The 20,129-nt window shown below is 47.4% G+C and overlaps 7 protein-coding genes across 7 annotated transcripts; 5 read left to right on the top strand and 2 right to left on the bottom strand.

Moving 5' to 3' along the window:
* Positions 1–510: 510 nt before the first annotated feature.
* TRIVIDRAFT_160704 (uncharacterized protein) lies at positions 511–2,798 on the bottom strand (the record flags this gene model as incomplete). Its single annotated transcript, XM_014096323.1, has 3 exons — positions 511–2,319; positions 2,373–2,636; positions 2,694–2,798. The coding sequence occupies 3 exons, from the start codon at positions 2,796–2,798 to the stop codon at positions 511–513; spliced, it is 2,178 nt and encodes a 725-aa protein (XP_013951798.1).
* A 5,491-nt stretch (positions 2,799–8,289) lies between these two features.
* On the top strand, positions 8,290–8,957 carry TRIVIDRAFT_18729 (uncharacterized protein; the record flags this gene model as incomplete). Its single annotated transcript, XM_014096322.1, has 2 exons — positions 8,290–8,593; positions 8,656–8,957. Coding segments are annotated over 2 exons (606 nt in total), but the record flags the coding sequence as incomplete, so codon positions are not given.
* A 1,491-nt stretch (positions 8,958–10,448) lies between these two features.
* On the top strand, positions 10,449–11,184 carry TRIVIDRAFT_183048 (uncharacterized protein; the record flags this gene model as incomplete). The annotated part of the gene is made up of 2 exons (XM_014096321.1): positions 10,449–10,894; positions 10,953–11,184. 2 exons carry the CDS (start codon positions 10,590–10,592, stop codon positions 10,957–10,959), a joined length of 312 nt encoding a protein of 103 aa, XP_013951796.1.
* A 440-nt stretch (positions 11,185–11,624) lies between these two features.
* On the top strand, positions 11,625–12,741 carry TRIVIDRAFT_43384 (uncharacterized protein; the record flags this gene model as incomplete). Its single annotated transcript, XM_014096524.1, has 2 exons — positions 11,625–11,652; positions 11,723–12,741. 2 exons carry the CDS (start codon positions 11,625–11,627, stop codon positions 12,739–12,741), a joined length of 1,047 nt encoding a protein of 348 aa, XP_013951999.1.
* A 1,625-nt stretch (positions 12,742–14,366) lies between these two features.
* On the top strand, positions 14,367–15,732 carry TRIVIDRAFT_43322 (uncharacterized protein; the record flags this gene model as incomplete). Its single annotated transcript, XM_014096320.1, has 3 exons — positions 14,367–15,386; positions 15,457–15,534; positions 15,574–15,732. The coding sequence occupies 3 exons, from the start codon at positions 14,367–14,369 to the stop codon at positions 15,730–15,732; spliced, it is 1,257 nt and encodes a 418-aa protein (XP_013951795.1).
* Positions 15,733–15,825: 93 nt separating this feature from the next.
* TRIVIDRAFT_42829 (uncharacterized protein) lies at positions 15,826–16,821 on the bottom strand (the record flags this gene model as incomplete). Its single annotated transcript, XM_014096319.1, has 1 exon — positions 15,826–16,821. The coding sequence occupies one exon, from the start codon at positions 16,819–16,821 to the stop codon at positions 15,826–15,828; it is 996 nt and encodes a 331-aa protein (XP_013951794.1).
* A 1,986-nt stretch (positions 16,822–18,807) lies between these two features.
* Positions 18,808–19,905, top strand: TRIVIDRAFT_43455 (uncharacterized protein; the record flags this gene model as incomplete). Its single annotated transcript, XM_014096318.1, has 2 exons — positions 18,808–19,227; positions 19,294–19,905. 2 exons carry the CDS (start codon positions 18,808–18,810, stop codon positions 19,903–19,905), a joined length of 1,032 nt encoding a protein of 343 aa, XP_013951793.1.
* Between the last annotated feature and the right edge of the window lie 224 nt (positions 19,906–20,129).

Below are 20,129 nucleotides of genomic sequence, written 5' to 3'. Positions count from 1 at the left end.
TCCAAAATTTGTGCATGATGTCTTACTTGAGGGTGGCTATTCACTCTCCAAGTACGGCGAGACATGCGGCAAAAACCGCAAGAAACGTCCTGAGTTTGGCAGTGTAGGACTTCTTTCTGCACGGAGCCCATAAGAGTTTGTAGCTAAGATTGATACAGGGCCAATAAATAGAACCCTAAGTACCAACTGATGTAATAATCTCCCCCAACTCCAGTCCATTGGCCCAATTCCATTCCTGCCTCTTGATGGTTTACGTGCTCAAAGTTGCACATGCAAAGTCCTCTTAGAATAAAATAATAATTTTTTATTTCTCCTTCATTTCTTCTCTTAACTAAATCTACAGTCATGTTCATAATTGGGGTCTGCTTTTCTTCACAGTAGCACTATCAGCCTGACTTGATATTCTCAGACTTGAGCTCATTCCTGCAAAAAAAAAAAAAAAAAAAAAAAAAAATGACGAGATGCTTTCCATTAAGCTTTCCCGGCAGTGACCAAAATTGTGACTTACTACTAAGTCTCGAGGATAGTTAAGGCATTAGTCAAATCTTCGATCTTCTTTTTCAGTTTCGAACGGCACCTCTTAGCAGATTTGGTCTCACCAGCGATCCCCTCAAGCTGCTGGGCTTCCAGTTTGATAACCCAATCCTGTGTGAAAACTTTCAGGGGGCTGGAAGGGCCATGCAACAGGCAATAGTCAACAGCGAGCTGAAAGACATTGTCGATGAACCGGTAAGTTGCCAGGCCGTAATAGGCTTGAAGAATGTCATGAATGTCTTCTTGCAACTTCTCCACATTGTGCTTGCCTTCGGTAGCCTTGGCGATGTCATCCAAATTGACCATATACTGAGTCTCTCCGTACTGACTGGTGTCCTTTCTAGCCTTGGGGTATAATAGCTCCGTGACTCGGTACCCCAAAGCTTTTGACCGAGCTTCGGCAAATTGTTTGTTCAGAGTGTAAGGCTGTTTGCGTTGTTCGACTTCGACCAATATTCTCGCCTGGTCCATTGCCGTCTTATAACCTTTTACTAAGCCCTCTTGTATTGAGGTCCACAATTGGCTGCGGACCTGCTCTTCAGAGCAGACGGAACGGAGTGCGGCGGCGATGAAGCGATGAATAGTGATAATAACTCTGCTCATATAAATCTTCGTCATGTCGCCCCATTTGCGCGACTGCTCTGCAAAAGCCGTAGTGAGGAAGTTTGCGTTAAATGTGCCCAGGTCCAGGCCCCTAGATCGCAAATAAACGGCATTGATCCATGCACTGAAATTGTCACACGGCTTGGGCATGGGTATCTTATCCGGTGCGATGATATCATCGAGTTCAACAAGTTCCTCCGGCGTAACATCGTCCACTTTTGCCTTCTCGAGCAGCTCTCGTAGATCGTTTACAATAGACTCGGCTTTACTATCACAATCAACAACCACATCAGCTTTTGCAGACGGATCATCCAGTCCAAGTTTCTCAAAGTGTCGTGAATGGGCACTCTCGCGAAAATCGGCACTGAAAATATCAGTAATGTTCACCACGTGGGTGATGAGACGAAGCTCATCCTGATCAAAAGCTGGGTCGGCGTTATAATCAGCTGTCAACGCTGCCCTAGTGCGATCATGGAATGTCCCAGCTATTTGACTGAGGAAGATTCGTTGCTCGCGCTCGTCATGGCGAGATGGCCCAAGGTCGTTCAGATCTCTCTTACATTCCCTAATTTTATTTCTGATATCCCGCATCAATTTAGGAAACTCGCGTTTGGTAATCTCGACTAAGAGTGACGTGAGCTGCTCTTTGAGAGCTATAATACCTACTCGATCTCGCGGCAGATTAGCCCATGGATCCTTTCGGAAAATTTGGTCAAGTTCTGACTGTTTCTCTGGGCCACTATTCGCTCCGCGATTTCGGACAAGGAAGTAGCCAAGATTGAGTGGCCGTTTCTTGCCCTGAATAAGGTCACAGACAGCGGCTTGCGCACTAGGCTCGAGTACTAAGTCTGGCTTGGTAAGAACACCGAGAGTACGCTCGCCGTTCTTGTCGTAATATTTTGCAAGCTCTAAGATCTCTTGCGTAGCAATGTCAACATTACTCGGCAGCACTGCTAGGATAATTGTGCGGCTGTCTTTGATGTATGTCTTGACTAGGTCCATCACGATGTCCATGTCATTTTTGGTTGTTCCTTGCGTAGTGGTGCGGAAGATTCCTGGGACATCAATGATGGTGAGATAGTCCTCGCGAGGTCCGTGAATCTCAATCTTAAGGACGTCTTCGCTAAACACAGTGCCATCTCCGGTTGAGACATCGGCCCGCAAACCCATTCTTTCGTTGGCCTGGTATTTCTTGAGCTGTTGAAATTGATCATGGCGATTCGAGTATCACTAACCTTCTTCAAGATGTCTAAAAACTGCTCCCGAAATTGCGAACCCGAATTCACCTTCTCGTAGAATCCCTCGACATGCTTCTTGTGCTCCTCTGATGCGTGTGGCCCAGGGGTGATGCGTATATCAACACGCTCATTGCTATCACGTGAAGATGTGATCTGCGTTGCATAACGAGTGCAGAGACTTTGGTCTCTAGGAAACGGAATTCCAGTCAGACTTTCCAGTAAGGAGGATTTGCCAGAGCTTTGATCTCCGACTACAACAAGCTAATTTACGCGTGAGCTTTTGTGGAATCGTACTGGATACCAGACTTTTGGCCTTACCTGAGGGAGAGGCACAAGTTGACTAATACTCAAGTCGCGGAGCTTGTCAACCTTCTCAAGCAATTTGGGGTCTGATAAAATGATAACTTCCTGGCTGAGGCTCATTTTTTTGAGCTTAGTGGCAGAGTGATCGGTCTTATGAAGGATGGATGTGTTCTTCATCAAGATGAGGGTCAGCGAGCATTGGCTTGGTAGGAAAACCAGCGTTTAAATAGAAGAAGATTACGGACACTTTGACTCCATCTTCAAGGTAAATCCTCTTTTGTATAAGCGAAGGAGTCATCCGTGCTGCCAAAAGTTCCGATAACAACCAAGTGTCTCAGCGGTAAGACGAGGCTCGGCTCCTGATTGGCTCTTCTTGAGGTTCTCAATATTAGAGGAGGGTCGCCAGGCTGCCATATGCATGACTGTGCAATAGTTTCGGTCATAAGAGCGAGAAGGTTCACCGAAAAATAAATGAATGCGCCGGATAGGCTGTGATGCAAGAAATTGAGCGCATTTCTGTTGGTTTGAATATCATCTGCGGTTGGCTCATTGTGAGGCACGCAAGTTTACTCCCCCTCAATTGGCCAGTTTTGAGGCTGCGTTTGCATCAAGCCCCACGCAACATGTTTTACTGAGTAGTAGTCAAGCAATGTTCTTATTCTGCGGTTAGCTCGATGAGACATGCATAAGGCATGCAATGGGGCATTTCTCTCCTCACATTGGTCAGTTTTGAGGTTGCTTTCGCACTAAGCCCCATGCAACAACAGATAACCAGATGATGGATTAGACACATGGGACACAGCCTCAGTGAGCGTGCGAGAAGCAGGCAGCATTTCTTTGTGTAGCTTTGAGTTGAGTCAGCCTGACGAAGGAACTTGTTGAGAGAAAAGTGAATATAAAACCGATGGTTGTCTCTTTAGAAAAGGGGCCTGGATTTCCATAGGCAACACAACCTCTCAAGCCTCGATCTCATATACTTCATTTCTCGTGAGCAGTCCTGGGCTTGTATAATTCAGAAGCGGCCCAGGACTGTACAGTTCTCAAATTCTCCCGTTCACACAGGAATCGGGTCTCCCGTTCGCTGAGCAGGAGGCCCGCACCACTTGATCACTGTCAAGCAACGAGCCGCGTCCTTGTAGGGCTTTCAGTCAACACATCTCCTTTGACCGTTCGGACGGCTACGATCCTTCAGCATTCTCGTTAGAGAACTTCGAGAATATCTACTGTAGTGGGTATGGACGCAACAACGCGTGCGAGTCTTGCAGTGCATGCGAAAGCGCTTCATCACCCGTTACTCTCTCGATTTTATCAGAGAACGATAGTGCCGACAGTATCCATTCGAGATCAGGAGTTTCATTTAGTGCTCAGCAAGAGAGTTTCTCAGGCTACAACCGCTTCGACGCCAACAGCATCCCTCACTCTCCTATACCAGATTCTGCCCATCCTTGGGATGAAATCCAGCCGCACCCCTACGGCTCAACCTCAGTTAAAATAACAGCAGCCTCGCGACATAATGACACCTCTCGCCCCCGTTGCGATATTTGCAAAACGAGCTTCGCTAGCAACAGCTGCTTAAAGCGCCATTTCGAATCCACACATGAATATGGCAAGGTCTATTGGGTTTGTACTGTCAAGAGCTGCAACAAATACGATAAACCAGTCGTTAGGAAGGATAATTTCAGGCGGCACTGTAGGCAGCAACACCCAACAGTGAATCCCAAACAGTTTGGTCTCTGAGTATGAACGCATCTGAGTCTCCCTTAGCTGGTAGGCCATGGTATAAGGCTCTTCAGGATCGAAGGGGTTTGTAATGCCTTGCCATCGCGGCAGAGGGCTTAGATCGTCATTATGGATCATAGCGTATAGTGAATCTCTGATACATCTAGTCCAAGACTGATGATCTCCAGATTTGCGAAGCGAGATGACTGTAATTCTTTTAAGACTAAATAATGGGATATAACTAAGAGTTGCAACACCACTATCACGCCCGATATATCCGGGTGAATATATATTGTGACAACCCATTCGCTGTTTATAAAATCGTGCTCCATCTCCAGGATTGGCGACTCCACTCACAGCTTGCCGCGCCCTACTCGTATGAAAGTCGTTGAGAACCATTTTGGAGCAGCTGACATAAAGATTAATACAGCGCTATTACGTTACCCTTAACCGTCTCCAAACCAGGTTATGCTGCTGCATAACCAATCCCCTACTACATTTCATATTAACTTGCCGGAACCGCCATGAAGCCGCTGTCAGGATCCGTATCCACACCGTAAATCAGCAAATCACAATTATACTGGACAATTCTGTTCTTCATCAGCCCCCTTACATGTCGGCCATCTGCGTTCTGGCTAAAGGGATGTATTACCCCAACAAAACGCCCCGCCTGTTAATGTCTTCACCCCAGATCAGCCTGCAAAAGACTGAGAGCTATTGAAAATCATCTCTGAAATTGAGTCCGGCTATAGTGATGCTATATAAGACATGCGTGACTGCTCTGTGTTATAGTTACCACAACAATAGCGGTTGTTTTCTGCCGATTGAGGCTGTAGAGAGTAGGCCTTTGTGGGAGCCGTAAATACAACATGACAGATCAGAACAGGAGACAGAAGGCTGTTACTTAATGCCGGGGCAGAGACGTGGTTTGCCAACACCTGTCGGCTTCCAAAAAGGGTATCAATTCTCAATCTATCATTTAAGCCCTGGCAAGTGGAAAGGAAATGACATCCAAAGCGGGAATGCACGACAAAATCAGCCTCAACACCCCGCGCACCCTCTGTCCCGTCTCCTGGATTTTTTTCATGGCCCACCTTCCACCTGCCATATTTCATGTTGTTCAAAAGCACACAGTACCCTCGGTTTAATTTTCGATCCTTAATTCTATCAATGCTATCCTGGCTAGGTGTTTCAAGACGACGCGGCCAGCAGCCAACCTGAAGCTTCAGGCGAAAGATGAATTTCTTCCAAAGCACCCCTGAAGTAAACTCGACCGTCTTCTGTACGCCATAATCTCTTATTTGAGAGATTAAAATTTACTTCATCAAGTTGAGTCATTTATTTCTATCGTTATGGCGCATCCAGCTTTACCATCCGCGTTCTGGGTATCATGCCCAATAATGCCGGAGTCCGATAATGAACTTCAGGCTTCAGCGCCTCAACTGCAGCCTTGGACAAAGCCGCCATCAGAAGCTACAGATGAATAGCAGCATCTACATCAATCTTCACTAATGCAGGTTGTATTATCTGTCATGCTTTTGTAGGCAGGTACCAGATGCGGCGCCACCGATCCTTCGATGGAGAACTCAATGAATCCAGGCCGAGCCGCCTAGCTAAGAAGGACGAAAACATGCGAGTGAAATTACACACCGATGATAAGTATCCATCGGCTTTACTACTTAGCTTTCTTGCATCCCCAGGTTTCTCGTTCTCGTTCCCCGGGTAGCAGCATCATTAATGGAGCCTTGTTTATTCAATAGATCGAGGGCATGAACCAACCCCTGGAGCCACCGTTCTTGATGCCATTTTCAACGGGCCATAACCGCGGCTATTGCTGCTTCAATATGGACGAGGTAGAGGAGGGTCCGCGTGATAAGCATGTGCTCCTATCACAGTGTCGGCTCCATCTCATTATGAGTGTGTGGACGCAAGGTTGCCCGGCATATTAGCCACTGATGAAAACATGCAGATCAAAAGCCAGACCTACAGACTACCTGAAACAAAGGCGAATCAGGCTGTATAAAATATAGTTCACATCTAATGCACGAGAACTGGCGGCCAAACTCCGAGGCTAGCCTTCGTATCCATACGCATTGGTCATTGGTAAGCCCAACCGCGGTTAGCTCTGCCTGTAAGCATCGAGGTCGCCGACTACGAGTATATAAAAAAAGAAACCCATGCATTGACATTACCTAATGCAACGGACTACTAATCATTGGGCAGAGCTGCCAGCTCCTAAGCGGCTACGGTAGCGCGGCTAGTTTGAAAGCTTGGAAGAAACAATGTTCTAGCTTTCGGCATAGCATTTGCCTTTCACGGTGAACAACGGAAGAGGCTCAAGCGGTCCACTCATCTTCCCCTGTGCTAGTATTGATTACAGGGCTGCTGACCCACCCCCTTATTACATTACATGTTCACGCCGTTTGGGTGAGATACGACGTGGATGGCGAGGCGTTTTTTAGTTTCCGATCCTTGAATTGTTTATCAGAGAATGAAGAGAACAAAAAGCTGATGGACTTGGGTGGTTCTGTGAAGCACAATTCGGGTTAATGTATCCCACCGATCGACATCCACGTCTCAGACCAATTTCTCATGATTTCTGACACTCACCAACCCTAGCGCAATCAGTGTTCCAGAAATACACCCAGCCATTGGGCCAAGATGCTTCCCACGAGGGAATGGCACGTTCATTTCAGGTTTTGGCGTTCTTTTACCTGCTCAGCCATGTGAGTGGTCAACTCGTAGAAGCGTGTGGTGTCCTGGATTTCTATACTTAGCGACGTGATTCGGCAGGGGTCCAACTAATCAATTACCAGAAACAGGCACAAAATCCCCATAAATTGCAAAATAGTCAGGCTAGAAGCGGATAACCGGCGGAGCGGTCCAGGCCAGTGGTGCCAACCAGAGGCTACGTGCTGCACTAACACGATTCCTGGGGATGGATAGAATCTGCGCCGCCTTGTTCGAAGCGCAGCTTACAAGGTCTCATACGTTGTCAATGTCAGCGCTAGTGATAGACCTTGGATGTTTGGTAGAGTCGCGTGAAATCTCTGCCGCTCCAATGTTTTCTCATCAAATAATCCATCAGACATACCGACTTTGATGGATGATTTGATTTAGGAAGAGATAGATTTTATCTGCGGCTGATAAAATACGGCATATCCTTGCTTTCAACGAGGCCGATGTGGGCTATACTTGTACACAGCATCATGACATGTAGGGCTGAGCAAGGACCCCAACCTACTATTTGGATGGCAAACCAGAATCCTTGTGTGAGCAGGGTGGATTTCCAGGTGGATGCTCCGAGATCCTTGTCCTCCATCTCCTGATTGAACTGCTCGCAGCCTTGGAAGAAGAAGGTATGCCAGGTTTAAACAGCCACCAAATCGTTCATAAGCTCGCTAGACCCCCAGCTCCCCCCGTTCCCATGCAGTGCTCCTGTTTTCTTGGGGCTTGCTTGAATGTCTAGGGCATATCCTTACTCATATAAGATGGCGCCGACTGTATGTTTGTAAAATGCCAAGCCATCCATCCGTTGTGAAACTTCTTGACTAACATGGCTGCCAAGTACGACGACTCACCCGAACTCGCTGAGGGCCACGATCTGCCCGAGGCCTATGTCAGTCCACCACCTACGGAACAAGTCTGGTCTCCTCAGCCGTCTATTGCACCCACATACACCTCTCAGACTCCTGGACCTTATGGACACGATGGGGCCTACGCAAACCCCGGTGCATACAGCACCACTGGGACATACTCGGAGGCTGGAAAGAGTGCGGCAGTGGGCGCTGTAGGAGGCGTGACGGCAGCAGTTCCGGCAACCGAAGCTGGAGCTGAGGGGACATACTCTTCATCTCCCGAATCAACCCACCCGGAAAAGAAGGCCGCCACTACTGTCGGTGGAATCTCATTGGTTCTCGTTCTCTCCATCATCATCGCCATTCTGGCTGCTGCAGTTATTGGACTGGCAGCCGGTACTGGCGTTGCCACCAAGAACTACAACGACGCAAACTCCAAGCTGGCAGTTTTAAGTTCCTCCCTGTCTGCTGTTCAGGCTACGCCTCCTCCGAGCACTGCCACTGGTACGGCTACTTCGAGCAGTACTCTTCCTTCTGGCACGCCAGACTTCAACGACCTCACCAACGGATGCTCCGATGACCCGGGCAGTGTTACTGGAAACATTTACACCTCTTCATGTAAGTTGCTGTCAAATCTATGCGATACGGGACGGACTTGGATACTGACTACCCATCTCCAGTCTTTGGCAAGCCGCATTTCACCATGTATTGCAACAAGGACACGAACAACCCTGCCTTGTATTCTCTTTTCGCTACTGACTTCAGCGGCTGTATGGATGCTTGTGCCGGATGGAACTCGTACAACACCACCACCAAGCAAACTTGTGTAGCCGTCTCATTCATTCCCTCGTGGAGCATCTTGAAGAATGCTGTGAACGGCGGCGCTCCGGGAGACTGTTACCTCAAGGCCGGCCAACAAAGCACGGCCATCCTGAAAACAGCTAACATTGGAACCGAGTGCCACGCTGCTGTTCTTCTCAAGGCGTCGTCCTAAGACGACCGCATACTGGCTCTCTAGCGCAATATTTCTTCTTTTGTTTTAGGGGAAGAGGGAAATTTCACATATTTGTGGAAGACGATGTTAATAATGTAGGGAATGTTTGGAACTTTTTGTGACGAGCACGGCGTTGGATTATCAAATTGGGAGCCTACTTGTGAAGATTGAATGGAATCTCCGAGTAATTTTGCAATGTACTTTATACCATACCTTTTCTTTGCTTTTCTAATTCTCAGGCTCTTCAATTTTACGTGAGCACTGACCAAATATGTTAAAAATTTGTTATGATTTGAGCTTTCCAAACTGTTACCACTTCAGATCTGACCCACCCACAAAGAACCACTCTCTAGTTTAGATGTCGCGAGGTTCGTCTCCATTTCGGCAGTATCAGATTCGCGAAATTTCAGCATCGAGCGAGTAACAACAAGGGTATTATATAGTGCAGTGCACTTGATAGTCTTAATCATTAAGATAGGGGCTAATATATATTATTCGTTTTTGAGATCGGGATCTGATGGGACGAAGCTAACGGAGCAATGACTCGATCAAGACAAGACAGTATGGGGCAACGAGCTCGGGCGCTAAACAACATCCACAACTCAACCACGAAATATTGATGAACGCTACCAGATTGCGATGATTGAAGGAATTCAACTTACGGGTATGGCGGTAGTGGCTTCAATGTTGAGAATCCCAATCTAAATTGTGAATAATGATATTCCGTGACCCGATACATTGTGCATTTTGCTCTTTGATACTAAGAACCTATGTATGTAAAGCGCATGAGTATCCAGCATTCAAAGGTTATGAGGCTCTTCAAATACCACAGATGTGAATGTTTTCAGGTGGTAGAATATCACCTTGGTGCTGTCTATATATACCAAGTCACATTTGAGTTATTATAGGTTAGTTAAAGAGTCTCATCATACATATTGTCAGTCATTGCGACTGCAGGGTGCATACATGTAAGCTTCACATGGTGGAATGATGGTTGCCGGTGAGCCGAGCTGACACTCGGATCAACTTGAGTGAATTACTATCCAGTTGCCATCAACACAGCCCCATGTGGATGGAGTCGCCAAGCATGAAAATGGCCCAGGCCCAACGAATGAGGGGTAAAACTGCATGAAGATGGAGAAGCTGCAGAGAGCATATAGGTACAGCCATTGGGGCGGGATATTGGATCTATGATGGCGAATAGATATTGCGCATTAAGCTCCGTTTGCTGTTGTTTCCCACTTGCATAGTGGGAATTGCCAACTGTCATATGAGGTCTGTTGGCAGCTACAATGATCATTTTCACATTCCTCTTCTTGGCAAGTCCTTGGCTCTCTTGGCCTTCTATGCCTAAACGTGGAGTTTGTGCTGTCAAATCTGCCTTGCCTATCCCCGATAGGATGGAGGTCTCGTAAGTCCGCAGGAGATATTCCCTCCATATCTACTAATCTCTATGCATGGAGCGGTGAAATCGTACGGTTTATGAATGTAGGTTGACCCTCCCGCCAATGTCTCTGGCATGACCCAATTTATTATAAATAAGACCAATCCTTTCACCTCCATTCCCATACAACTTAGTTGAATCATCAACCCAGTCATTACTACTACAACCACTCCAAAATGTCCTTTGTCGATTCCGCCCAGAACTACCGCCTTGAAGGCTCTGAACTAGTTGCTGACGTCTGCCGCGTGGACGGTAGCTGGGTTGAGAGCAGGCTCGATCTCAACAACCACGTCGGCAACAATGAGGGAGTTTTTGAAATCGGAGGCACGGGCGTCTATGGCTCCGCTGACGGAGCCTCGTGGAGACTTGATGGCACTACCATCATCACTCTGCTGTACTTGCCTGATGGAAGCTTTGGAGAGGAGCAGTTTCTCGACTTGAACGACTATGTATCGAACGAGGATGGCGTTCTCGTCTTCAAGTAAGTCTTTGTCGTGATGTTTGGGTCTTTCTATGCCTAGATGCTAAGAATGAAGCAGCTATTAAAATGGTTTACGATTATATAACGACTCTGAAAAAACATAATATCTATTTGTTAGGAGGTAACTCCTAAAGGCGCAACAAAGGAGATTGATACAGCATATGAGAAATTCTGGTGTTGATAGATCAATGCTTTACCATTGCTAGCAACTTTCTTCCGCCTTTTACCTACATTGGTAAATACTAGCAGAATAGACATTATGAAGACAAATTCATTCAACTTTTACTATTCTTTGCTGCGCATTCAAATCCGTCCATCTTCGTAGATTTGAAGGTAGTGTAGAAATATGTTTCCATTTGCAGTACCATCATTCTCAGAGGCATAGTAGTTTTTTGCTGGTATTTTGACGGGTATCGATGGAGTTTTTAACTCATGATCATTTGCATCGATAATGACAATATTAAAACAGCTGATTAGACCGTTTTCAACGGCAGTTCTTTTACTTCCCACAAAAGATGGATAGATGTGGTGGTTTAGAGGCAAATGATAGGGTCAGATCATTAGCACCAGATACAGGTGCATAGACTAGGAGGTACAAACAAACGGCACGTCTCTTATCGATAAAGCATCAGCGATGTCTCCGGGCGGGGCACAACCATCCGTGACATTGTAGCTTCCCTCTACACTAAGCTTCACCTTCATCTGCCAAACATCCGCGCGGCAGCCAAAGATGGAGGCCACAGCTCTTCGATCATGGGGTACGTGATGAGCTAATGTTTGATCCTTTTAATCTGTGTGTTTACGCTGACTTTGTGTGATGTGCGATAGAGCTGGACAACAATGTCCAGCTGGTTGACGCCAAGCGGGATGCACTCTACAACTACGATGCCGACGTCCAAAGGGACATCGCCAACGCTCGCCCGTGGCTCAAGGATGCAAACTACTTCAAGTATGTGAGGATCAGCGCCGTTGCCCTCATCAAAATGACGATGCATGCGCGGTCTGGAGGCTCGCTGGAAGTCATGGGCCTGATGCAGGGCTACATCGATGGAGAAACCTTTGTGGTGACGGATGCTTTCCGACTGCCTGTGGAAGGTACCGAGACTCGAGTCAACGCACAGAACGAAGCGAACGAATATTTGATTGAATATCTGGACCTCAGCCGCGCACAGGGCAGGCAAGAGAACGTCGTTGGATGGTATCACAGCCATCCGGGATACGGATGCTGGCTCAGCGGCATCGATGTCGAGACGGAGGCGCTGCAGCAGCAGTTCCAGGACCCCTTCTTGGCTGTGGTTATTGACCCCGATCGCACCATCAGCGCCGGAAAGGTCGAGATTGGGGCATTCCGGACTTATCCTGCCAATTACAAACCGGAGGGTGCCATTGGATATTCGTCAGACGGGTTCCAGGCAGTCCCTCTAGATAAAGCCGCCGAGTTTGGCGCTCACTCCAGTCGTTACTACAGCCTCGATGTTTCTCATTTCAAGAGCACGCTCGACTCTCACCTCCTGGAGCTCCTGTGGCACAAGTATTGGGTGCAGACGCTAAGCCAGAGCCCGCTGGTGACGAATCGCGACTTTGGCACCAAACAAATACTGGACCTGAGCTCCAAAATCAAAGAGGCAACCTCCAACATTATGCGGTCTAGGGTTAGTCAGGCAGCAGTGGTGAGCGGAAGAGGCACCGACAAAGCAGTGGAAAAGCTGGCTCAAGATGCAAATCTGGTTGCCACGAAGGAGATGTCTGGATTGATGGCAGCCCAGATCAAGGCTAAAGTGTTTAATGATTTGGGCACCCCGTCAGCAGCACCAAGGGCAACGGCAACCGGCGAAATAACCAAGTAGTCGGCTGCATACCTTCATATCATGTTTACGTGTTAACGGACCAATTAGATGGCGTTTCGAGCTGAATACAATGGATTCTTCTTTTTTCTTTTCAAATGCTGCGGGCTGTCTATGTGATTCAATCGTCTTATGTGATGTACTCTGCGGCCAAACCTAGAGGCCGACCATGATGGTTTGTTGCACGGAATGTGGAAACCAACTCGGTGCCGGTCAAACTTTTGTCACGAAGCAGCACCCCTTGGCTGCATATTTACTATCCAGACAGCCTTTGGTCATCTCTTACATGTCAGAGATGCCTTTTTCAATCAAGTTGGGCTGAAATATGAGGGCAATGCGTACTCCGTATTATACGTGGCCACGGAATTATGCGAGGGTGAATCAGCACGCGTATTGTCCCTGATGACAAAATATCAAGATGAGCGGACACTTTCCCGCCGGCTGAATTCCAGCCTCCGTCTTGGTAGATTTATAATAATGGATGTTCTTCTTTTAATGGATCACTGGGGTATATGAATGGAGGTTTATATAGCTGAGCCGGTCAATACGATCATTTTACACCCAAACTGTCGTCATTCTTCTCAAATTCTCCTACAAATTATCAGGCAATTCGTCACAATTCAACCCATACAATTCATACATTATGAAGACCTTCCATTGGATCACGATTTATGCATTAGCACTATCTGCTGCCTTATGTAGCGCACAGCTGGGTAACTTTCCTGCTGCATACGACGATGTACGTTCTTCCACTCTGAACAAGTACTCGTTCAAAGCTGACAATACCTCTCAACTAGCAAATCCAGGGAGTAAGTCATTACTGTGGATAAAACGACGTTACATCGTACTAAAGACTAGCAAAGGGGTCACCTGATGGTAAACTGGCATGCTGTCCTGCGGGATGTATCACTTGTCAAGATCCGGTAAGGAGGAGCTCTTGTTTCATATGGTGGCCTCGCTAATAGATTTATGATAGAGCGGTCCTCTTGGTTAAATAATAGTGTATGATGTAACCTAGAATTGAGGTAGCAGTGATATCAATGGTAACTAGAGCAGCACAAGATCTATAGTAACGAGTATCATAACTACAGATTCATAAGGGCATATCATTTTGGTTATAAAACTCTGAACATAAAACTTTAACACCTGTGACATTAGTTGTATAGAGATATTTGAAACCAGTTGTATTGTATACTCATTATCTGGGGTGTATTTATCCACAGACTCGACCTGTTGCAAGTATAAGTATGCATTGAGTGTTGATCGTAGAGCACACACTTTTCAATCTCAACGACTGCATTTCGGTATAAACAACCTAAAGACAAAAGGAACCAATTACACTCGCATATTCCATTTATGGTAATTCACACCTGCCCTTTCAAACGAAGAATGCGCTCGGCTTATAAATATAACATAATTATTTGATGACCGGCGGATACGTGTAAGCAGGGTGCGGTAAAATTTCCACCTGGCAAAACATTGAACGGACAATATGTATTCCCCGAGGACTATCCTGTTGATCAATCACAAATTCACTGAACCATATAAACACCAATATTTCTTGAAAATGGACTTCTCTTCTGTGTTACCCATAGAAAGAAGAGTTTCCTATTCTACCAATCATGACCATGTCCAAAAGAATTCTTTTACAGCTCTTGTTTGCCGCGCTGGCAGTTTCTACAAAGCTACCGTTTAAAGCACATTTTGGGAACAAGCCTGCCCCTTTTTTGATTGACGTGGATCAGTCTTTTATTGAAGAAACAAGAGTCAAGGCCTCTCTAACTCGGATTGCTACAGATCTTGTCCAGCATGATCCTCGTGATGGACCCCTTGTCCAGAATGTCAGCGCGATTAAAGATTATTGGACTCACAACTACAACTGGAATAAGGCGCAGAAACAATTGAATGATCACCTACCACAGTTTACTACCACAATTGATGGTGCTGGTAACTACTCGCACCCAATCCCACTCCACTTTGTCCACCGTCGATCCTCAAGGAAGGATGCCATTCCCCTGCTGTTTGTACACGGCTACCCGGGATCCTTTATAGAGGTAGACCGCGTGATTGACGGGTACTCGAATCCTCCCAGCAATGAAACAGCATTCCATGTGGTAGCTCCCAGCCTGCCCGGGTTCGGCTTCTCGCCGGCTCCCGAGTATTTCGGCTTGGGACTGCGAGAGGCTGGTCAAGCTTTTCATAAATTGATGCTACAGTTGGGATACAACAAGTATCTGGTTCATGGCGGTGACCTTGGCTCCCACACCATACGGTACATGGCTATCGATCATCCGGAGAGTGTTCGAGCACTACACACCAACCTCTGGTATCAAGTCCCCAACAAGCAGGACATGGACAGATTCAATGCCAAGAATTCCACCGCAGAGGAGGCCTTTCTCATCAACGTTCTTGCAGCATTTAGGTTGACATTACTGGGACAACGGCAAGTCTTTGAGAACCAGCCTCTCCAGTGGGCATACGCTGCGACGGATAGCCCGGTTGGTTTTGCGGCATGGGTGATATTCGAACTTCAAGCCGGCAGTCCATCTTATTCCTGGACAATAGATGAACTCATCACATGGACTATGTTGTTATATATACAGGGGCCGTTTGGCAGCGCCAGAATGTACAAGGAGCTTCAACTACGAGTAAGTCGTCCTTAAATGACAAGAGTGTTTGTGGTTACTCATTGAAAATAGGGACAAAATCCATGGTCAGGCAAGTTTGACTACATTCACCAGCCGGTGGGCATCACTCAGTTTGCCGAACAAGGCTTTATCACGGTCAGTGAAGCATGTTTGATACATCTAGTTGCAATATCTAACATATGAATAGCCGAAAGATTGGGCACCTCGCCAGGGAAATATCGTTTTCTTTAACAGCTATTCTTTTGGCGGCCATTTCGCTGCTTGGGAGGTGCCTAACGAGCTTGTTGCCGACGCGCGAGAGTTTATGAAGCCTGGTACCGCTGCATGGGATGCATATCACAAATAAAGAGACTCAAACTAATGGGGGGAATGTTCGTCTTTCAAATTATTAAACTATCGTGCTGATGAAAACAAAACTTTTGTGGCATAAACCCTTGGTTTACAAATATGGTTGAAGAATTTGTTGCGTATGGTCCCAAACTTTTTCCTGTGCCTTTTCTCGAAGTAGAGGCATGACCTTTGCATTCGGCGTGCAGTCGCAGCTGTAGTTGATAAGAAACAGTCCCTCTTCCGGCTTTTCGAGTGAGTTCACTCCCTGCTTTCCTCCCCATGGTATGCCACGACCACCAAAGGCAGCACTAGTAGCTTGAAACAAATATCTCTGCCCAGACTCCTCGTCGCTGTACCCAAAGAGATAAACAATTGGCTCGAGGATAAACCAAAAGATCCGAGCTACAATTGAGTTTTCATCCCAGCCCCTCCGCATATTTCCTGTGCTGACCCATCCGGGCCAGGAGTGGATAAACGTCACGTTGGGGTTTTGGCTGGCCAATTTCTCCAGAAAGGCCGTGTTCATAGTTCCGTATTGCATCTGGGCCCTGATAGCACTGAAATTTGCCGGGTCTTTCAAGTCCAAGTCATCCACGTTGATGTTTGCCTTCTCTAGCCCGCCCGCCAAGACGCTGATGACCCTGGGAGCCTCGGATGCACTGAGGACGGGGAGAAGATGTAGGATGAACAGCATCCGCGAATAGTATTCCAAGCTCTGTGCGATTTCCACGCCCTCGCTAGTCTCCTTCCGCGTGCCGAACGGTGCATAACCCGCCGTAAGGAACAGTAAATCGACGCGTGATTCAGTCTTTTTAATGTGCTCGCATATTCTCTTGACTTCGGCAAGCAGTGAGATCTCACCCTCAGTCCAAACGATGTCCGCCTTGGGGTTGATGGCGTTTAGTTCTTGGATGAAGGCACGCGAGGATTCTTCGGAGCTCTTGCGCCCAACAAGGTAGATCCTCACGCTGGCACCCGTGGATACGAGGGCTCTAATGGTGAACTTTCCAATGCCTGAGGTGCCGCCGGCGAAAACAGCGACACGGGGCGCCGTTGCGTCGTTGATGAGCGCGTTGGAGGCTTGTATCTCTTTGTAGGAAACCATTGTGGATAGTTGAAGATGTCTGTCGATGGCTTCGACTGGTAAAGATGAGATATGTTGATGATATTTGTAGCTTGCGTGAATGGCGAAGCATGTATCTGCCTAAAGTTACTATCCTGAAACTATCCTCCGCGCGGTGCGGAATTCGGGCTCCCGGACTTGTTGTCTATGAATCCCGTTGCCTGCATTATAGGTATCATGTGATCAAAGGCTCCTCCGATTGCTGTTGGTGGTAGCATTGCGAGATGATTTATATCGTCACGAATCGTGAGAGTACTGTTGATGCGCTGAAGAGAATCTAGGTGGTTATATCTCTTTGAAGCGTCATCCACGAATTGTCCAGGGTAGGTAGGTACCTAAGTAGCTGGTACTACCTCTGTAAGTAAGGACCCCACAATTAACGTGTAGAATGTTCCCAAGTGTGGCAGGTAATACAAGTTCTGTGTACCTGTGCTTGCAGACCTACAGGTACCTAAATAGGCACATGCAGGTACCCGTAAGCAATATAAGGTAGTATGAAAAGTTCATCTTTGCATCTGGCAGTTTCGTATGGCCAAGCGGCTGGATTTGATGCAATACAAGTAAGAAAAAGCTGTCCTAATAATCCGCAGCTTGCTATGTCAGCCATTCTCGAGAACCTTGATGGTCCAGGCCAGTTTTGGGTTCGTCAGCAAAAGGCTGGTGGGGCCGCCTAACGAATCAGCGCCGGCGCAATTTAATAACTTGATAAAGCTCTAAGGTACCCGTCATCACGACTCAACCACTAGCCAGAATGGCTGGTTTTGTCCTCACATGTGCGGCCGCCGAGAAGTGCATAGCCCCTCGTGACTGCAAAGACAATGCTCACCGGATATTTCCCGCAGACTCAGCAACCTGGTGATCCGGACAGCTGCGCTTGGTGATTCACGAATAGAAAAGAAGAAATGCCCTAGTGTTCGCCCTTCCTTTTGTTTTGGGTGTCTTGGGGTGTCTTGGGGCTCTTGGCCCCTTTCCGCAGCGACACGATGATGGACGCATGGCAGAGAGGGAATCTCCCATTTGTTCACTAATTCTCCCACTCTCTGATATCGAGTGCCTCGTGGGAGATTCCATATTGCCGATACAGGCGTGACAAATTGCAGCATCTGGCGCAGGGAGACGTGGTGGAGCTTTTGCGACAGAGGCCATCAGGGTTCTCATCACACCTTTGACGTCTGCGGGGCTAAAAAGAAAACGCCTTTTTCTCTCTCCCCAGAGCATCAAGACCCATTTCTCTTGATTTTCTCCCAATAATCGCACTGAGGCGCTCATTTTGAGTTCTCCATGTCCTTTGTCGCGTTCGCATAGCATTTCCTACGGCTCTCATCTAACTTTTGAGGCGTTCTGCAATTGTCCTGCCCCAGATCCACATCTCCCTTCTCCTTAATTGCAACTTTCCGATTCCCCGGCCGCGACTCAAGCTTCTTGCGACTGATCTACCTCAATCCTAAGCCTTTCGCCATCAGCATCAATACGGGAAACTGTCCGGAGAATCTTTATGCTTCAAGTTTCTCCTATTCTCATTCGACTGCTGAAGCGCATTTTCTTCGCCGACTGAGCATCCTCGTTCTTGCCTCATTGCCGAGGTGACGACTGACGGAACTTTCCGCATCTGTGCAATATTTCGGGCGGCTTGACATCTTGCGAACATCTTTTTTCCAAGAACACTCTCCTATTTCCAATTTCTAAATTGCTTCAGTCAAGAGCAAGTCACATCAACAAATTGACGCCATTGCCTATCTCTTTTACTTGGACGCGTCTGTTCTCATCGGACACGAAGATAAAGTTACCGATACCTTTCTGGAACGCAGTTTTATCTCCGAAGCCACTTGTCGTCTATTTATGCTGTGATAGGACACGAGAATCAGTGAGCAATACGAGCTCACTTGACGACTCTGGCTTGCGAATCGGTCACATCAAGGAAGACGAGACATTGCTTTCGTGGCAACATTAGCAACAGGATAACCAATCATGGCGGACAACGAGAATGCTTGTAACGGAGATGTTGTTGATCTCAACAATCGTGGGCTGCGCATCGGCGCCATTTTCATCATCATGGCGGCCGCGACCTTTGGCGCATTTGCACCAATCCTCCTGGCTAGACAACAGAAGATGCATGTGCCCAAATTCACATTTTTCATCTGCAAATATGTCGGTACTGGCGTCATCATAGCAACTGCCTGGATGCATCTGCTGGACCCAGCCGTGGATAACCTGTCAGATCCCTGCCTTGCTCCGCGACTCGGCGACTATCCATGGGCGTTGTGCATCAGTCTAATGACGGTCATGGTCATGTTTTTTGTCGAGCTTCTTGCTGCAAGAATCGGGGAGGATGACGATGAGCACAGCCACTCACTGGGCTCTGATAGCGATTCTGACCCGTCACTGGGTGTATTCTCTCGCAAGAAATCAATAGAGAAAGAGGCAATCGCGGTAGCCTGCCCCCACGACCTTGAGAAGGGCGGTGTCCTGCGAGGACCGGATCCAAAACATATTCCTGGCCTCCCCGACGATGTGAGTTATCCACCCGGTGGTGAGGATCACCTCGCTCATGGCCACGAGCACGATGACAACGACTCTCATGGTGGACTTGCGGGCCAGCTCACCGCCATCTTCATCCTTGAGTTTGGCGTTGTCTTCCACAGTGTGTTTATTGGACTCACTCTCGGTACTACGGAGGATCTTGTCGTACTCCTCGTCGTACTAGTTTTCCATCAAATGTTTGAGGGCCTCGGTCTGGGATCTCGACTAGCAACAGCGCCCTGGCCCAAGGATAAGCAGTGGATGCCGTATCTGCTTGGCTTCATCTTTGCCATTGCAACTCCCATCGGGACGGCTGCGGGCATCGGTGCGAGACCCAACAATGCTAATACCCAGAAGTTGGTAAATGGCATCTTCGACTCTATTAGCGCAGGCATCCTCATGTACACCGGACTAGTTGAGCTCCTCGCTCACGAATTTATGTTCAACCCTCATATGCGCAAGGCACCCTTAAAAATCCAGCTCTTTGCTTTTGGATGCGTGGCTGTTGGCGTTGCGATCATGTCTTTGTTGGCAAAATGGGCGTAATGGGTAGATTGTTGGGTTCTTTATCTTGTCTTTTCATTTACGACTGTATGATATGGTGTATATAAACTTGGGAAACGGTTATATTGGATGGTCTGGTTACTAGAAGAGCGTTGGCCACTGCATTCTGGAGTTTGAAAAAGGAAATAGATGTATATTTATTCCATAGATTTTTCAACACGATTTACAATTTGACCTGTCACTTGGCCTTGCTTGTTTGTATCATC

The sequence above is a fragment of the Trichoderma virens genome (assembly GCF_000170995.1).
Source record: "Trichoderma virens Gv29-8 chromosome Unknown TRIVIscaffold_88, whole genome shotgun sequence".
In the NCBI taxonomy this organism is placed as follows: Eukaryota; Fungi; Ascomycota; class Sordariomycetes; order Hypocreales; family Hypocreaceae; genus Trichoderma; species Trichoderma virens.
Note: the sequence above shows the minus strand (reverse complement) of the source record. Positions and strands in the feature narration are given on the sequence as shown.